The sequence below is a fragment of the Triticum dicoccoides genome, unplaced genomic scaffold, assembly GCF_002162155.2.
Source record: "Triticum dicoccoides isolate Atlit2015 ecotype Zavitan unplaced genomic scaffold, WEW_v2.0 scaffold15017, whole genome shotgun sequence".
NCBI classification, from domain to species: Eukaryota; Viridiplantae; Streptophyta; class Magnoliopsida; order Poales; family Poaceae; genus Triticum; species Triticum dicoccoides.
The window spans coordinates 1-2,752 of NW_021206999.1; the positions used below are offsets into that span (position 1 = coordinate 1).

Genomic DNA, 2,752 nt, shown 5'->3' on the forward strand with positions numbered 1-2,752 from the left:
TGCGATGATTCAAATAACATCAGTCGATGCGTCCATCTTTATTTGTGTTGCTTCACACAATCACCTACGATGCTTCATCCTCATTATTAGATGTTTCATTACGATACAGTTAAATCTTAAACTATTCCACATCTATCCTTTATCTACCTTAGATGCTTCATTGCTAAATTAATAGTGGTTCATTACTACTCAGAACTGATCTCATGCTATACTTGCGTTCTAGTTTTATATGTTTCATTACTTAACCTTGTGAAATAACTAATTTACCATCCATGCTTCCAGTAACAACAATCGCTTCACCAGTAACTATCCCGTGCTTCCAGATTTATACGCTACCTAGCTTTTATTTGTTGATGTAACCTAAATATATGCATCAAACTTATATGGTTGTCGCTCATTTTATGTTCTCAAGCGGTATCAAAATTTTAGATTTATATCTTGTTATTAAAATTTATTTATATTTTGTTTGCAGAAAGGCCATGGCATTTTGCGGCATTGAGAGCCACAATGTTGGTGATTTCGACAGGAGGCACACTTTACAAAAGAGACGCGACAATGACTCGGCACTCAATCGAGGCCATCCGACATTGTCAGTGGCTTTGTTGTCGATCTTGGGCATGCGCGTGGTGACGGTTACAACAATGTCAATTGCGGTAGCTGTGCTGGTGCAGGCAAAATATTCAAGACGATGACGACTAGCGGGCACTGTAAGAATTAAGGCCTCATTCGTTGACGGCGTTCTCGTTTCTTCACCCACATAGTTGGTTACCTGTATTTGCAACTTATAGTGGATGCAAAGTGACAATTTGTATGTAGGAAGACTTAGTACGTGAAGCACACCCATTTGAAACATATATTAACTGTAGCAGATCGAGCATTCAGCAGTAGCAAACTGTCATTTGTTTGGAAGCACATACCGAATTCATTTGAAGCATTCCTAATTAACAATCACTTATGTGGAAGAAAAAAATATTTTTTTTATTCAAAGCCATTCTATAGGTCATGGTCTATGGACAATATTAAAATGCTATTAAAGAAGAATACCCCGTTATAAATGTACAAGCTACATTTATTTGAAGCAAATTTCAATGATGAATAAATAAAGTTATTTGGTCGATAGAAGCATGATTTTGATATTTTCAAATCAAGCTGTTGTAACTGTTTCAGATCGAAATAAATTGTGATTACATTAGAAGCAATTTTAGTAGCACTAGAAACAAATTTTTTGATCCCATCATAATTAAATATAAATAACATTGAAAACACGATTTGTTCTGCTAGGAAGCAAAAAATGCGATCGCAAATATTTTTTCTTAAATTATTAATTTCGTTAAAACCTGACTTATACTCCCTCCGTTCCTAAATATTTTTCTTTTTAGAGATTTCAACAAGTGAATACATACGGAGCAAAATGACACGATCTTTACTTCAAATTTTTGGATTGACACCAAGCAGGTTTGGATGTTGGTCCTGGGTCCTTACTGAGAGTGAGATGGAAGTTAATCTTCAAGGAAGAAATGATAGAGCTGGTCAACCAGAATTCTGGTAGTATATTTGGGTGTCAGGGGTACTTTAGGCAGTTCCATTTTATATTCATCGTTCATTTTTCATGTATGAGCGGCTATGCAAGAACGCCAGTTAGCAGCGATTAACCATCACTGATTCTTCCAAGTTATGGCAATACATGTACTAGTATGACTAAATAATTATCTAATCTTGCTGCTCCAATTGTGGTTGCGATGGAAAGAAAAAAGAACCAATCATCCATGTAGTGTATAGTGACAAGGAACTACTTCCTCTGTAAACAAATATAAGAGCGTTTAGATCACTAAAATAGTGATATAAACGCTCTTCGTTTAGATCACTAAAATAGTGATTTAAACGCTTTTATATTTCTTTACAGAGAGAGTATGATTTTTCTTCGGGGAGAAGGGGAGCAAGCTACGGCAACGACCCAACAGGATGGAAGTGTGGGCTGCGGTGTGGGAATTAATATCGGTCTAATGGAATTACCAAGTTGTCCCTGAGTCAAACTTTGAGGGGGGCATATTAAGCATTGGATCAACTTAATACTACTCCTTGAACTTGGCAGTATGATGCACCGTAAAATATCTCCCGCAACGATGTGGCTAAGATCAAATGGGCGAGCTACTTCTAATCCTCCGGCCATGCACTAGTGGTGCCCAAATAAAAAACACGTACCTCCATCAACTCGAGCACTGCAAGTACTGGCAGAGTAATTTTTGAGCGACTCGATCACACGTGGGGTGCAGTACTCATCTGCTGCAGCAAAACCAAGGTAGTTGTAGGAACCCAAGTTAAGACACCTGGACGTTTCCGCGCTATGTCTGCATTGCATTCGAAGAAGACCTGACCGCATCAGTTCTTTTGCACTGTGGAATCACGAAACAAATATGAGGTAAACATACTGGAGTGTCTTGTTACAGTCATTTGAGTTACGCTCGACTAGATCCAGCCAAGCATCTGGCGCACTAGCAACGGGGCGATCGAAGCAGTCCTGCCCACCGATTAAGCAAAGTCAATATAGTCCTAGTAATTACATGATCTGAGTTCCAACTCGATCGCTCACCTGCATGCGGAGGTGGACGCGGCGCCAGTAGAAATCCTCGTACCCACAGCAAATGGGCGCGTAACCCTACCGGATTATCAGCACGAACATCGTAAGCACGCATCAAAAGAAGAAGAAGAAGAAGAAGAAGAACAAGAAGAAGAAGAAGAAGAAGAAGAAGAA

The 2,752-nt window shown here is 39.0% G+C and overlaps 1 protein-coding gene across 1 annotated transcript; it reads right to left on the reverse strand.

The window, feature by feature from the left end:
* Window positions 1-2,202: 2,202 nt before the first annotated feature.
* On the reverse strand, window positions 2,203-2,656 carry LOC119343999 (long chain base biosynthesis protein 2d-like; the record flags this gene model as incomplete). The annotated part of the gene is made up of 3 exons (XM_037614669.1): window positions 2,203-2,348; window positions 2,430-2,518; window positions 2,591-2,656. Coding segments are annotated over 3 exons (301 nt in total), but the record flags the coding sequence as incomplete, so codon positions are not given.
* Between the last annotated feature and the right edge of the window lie 96 nt (window positions 2,657-2,752).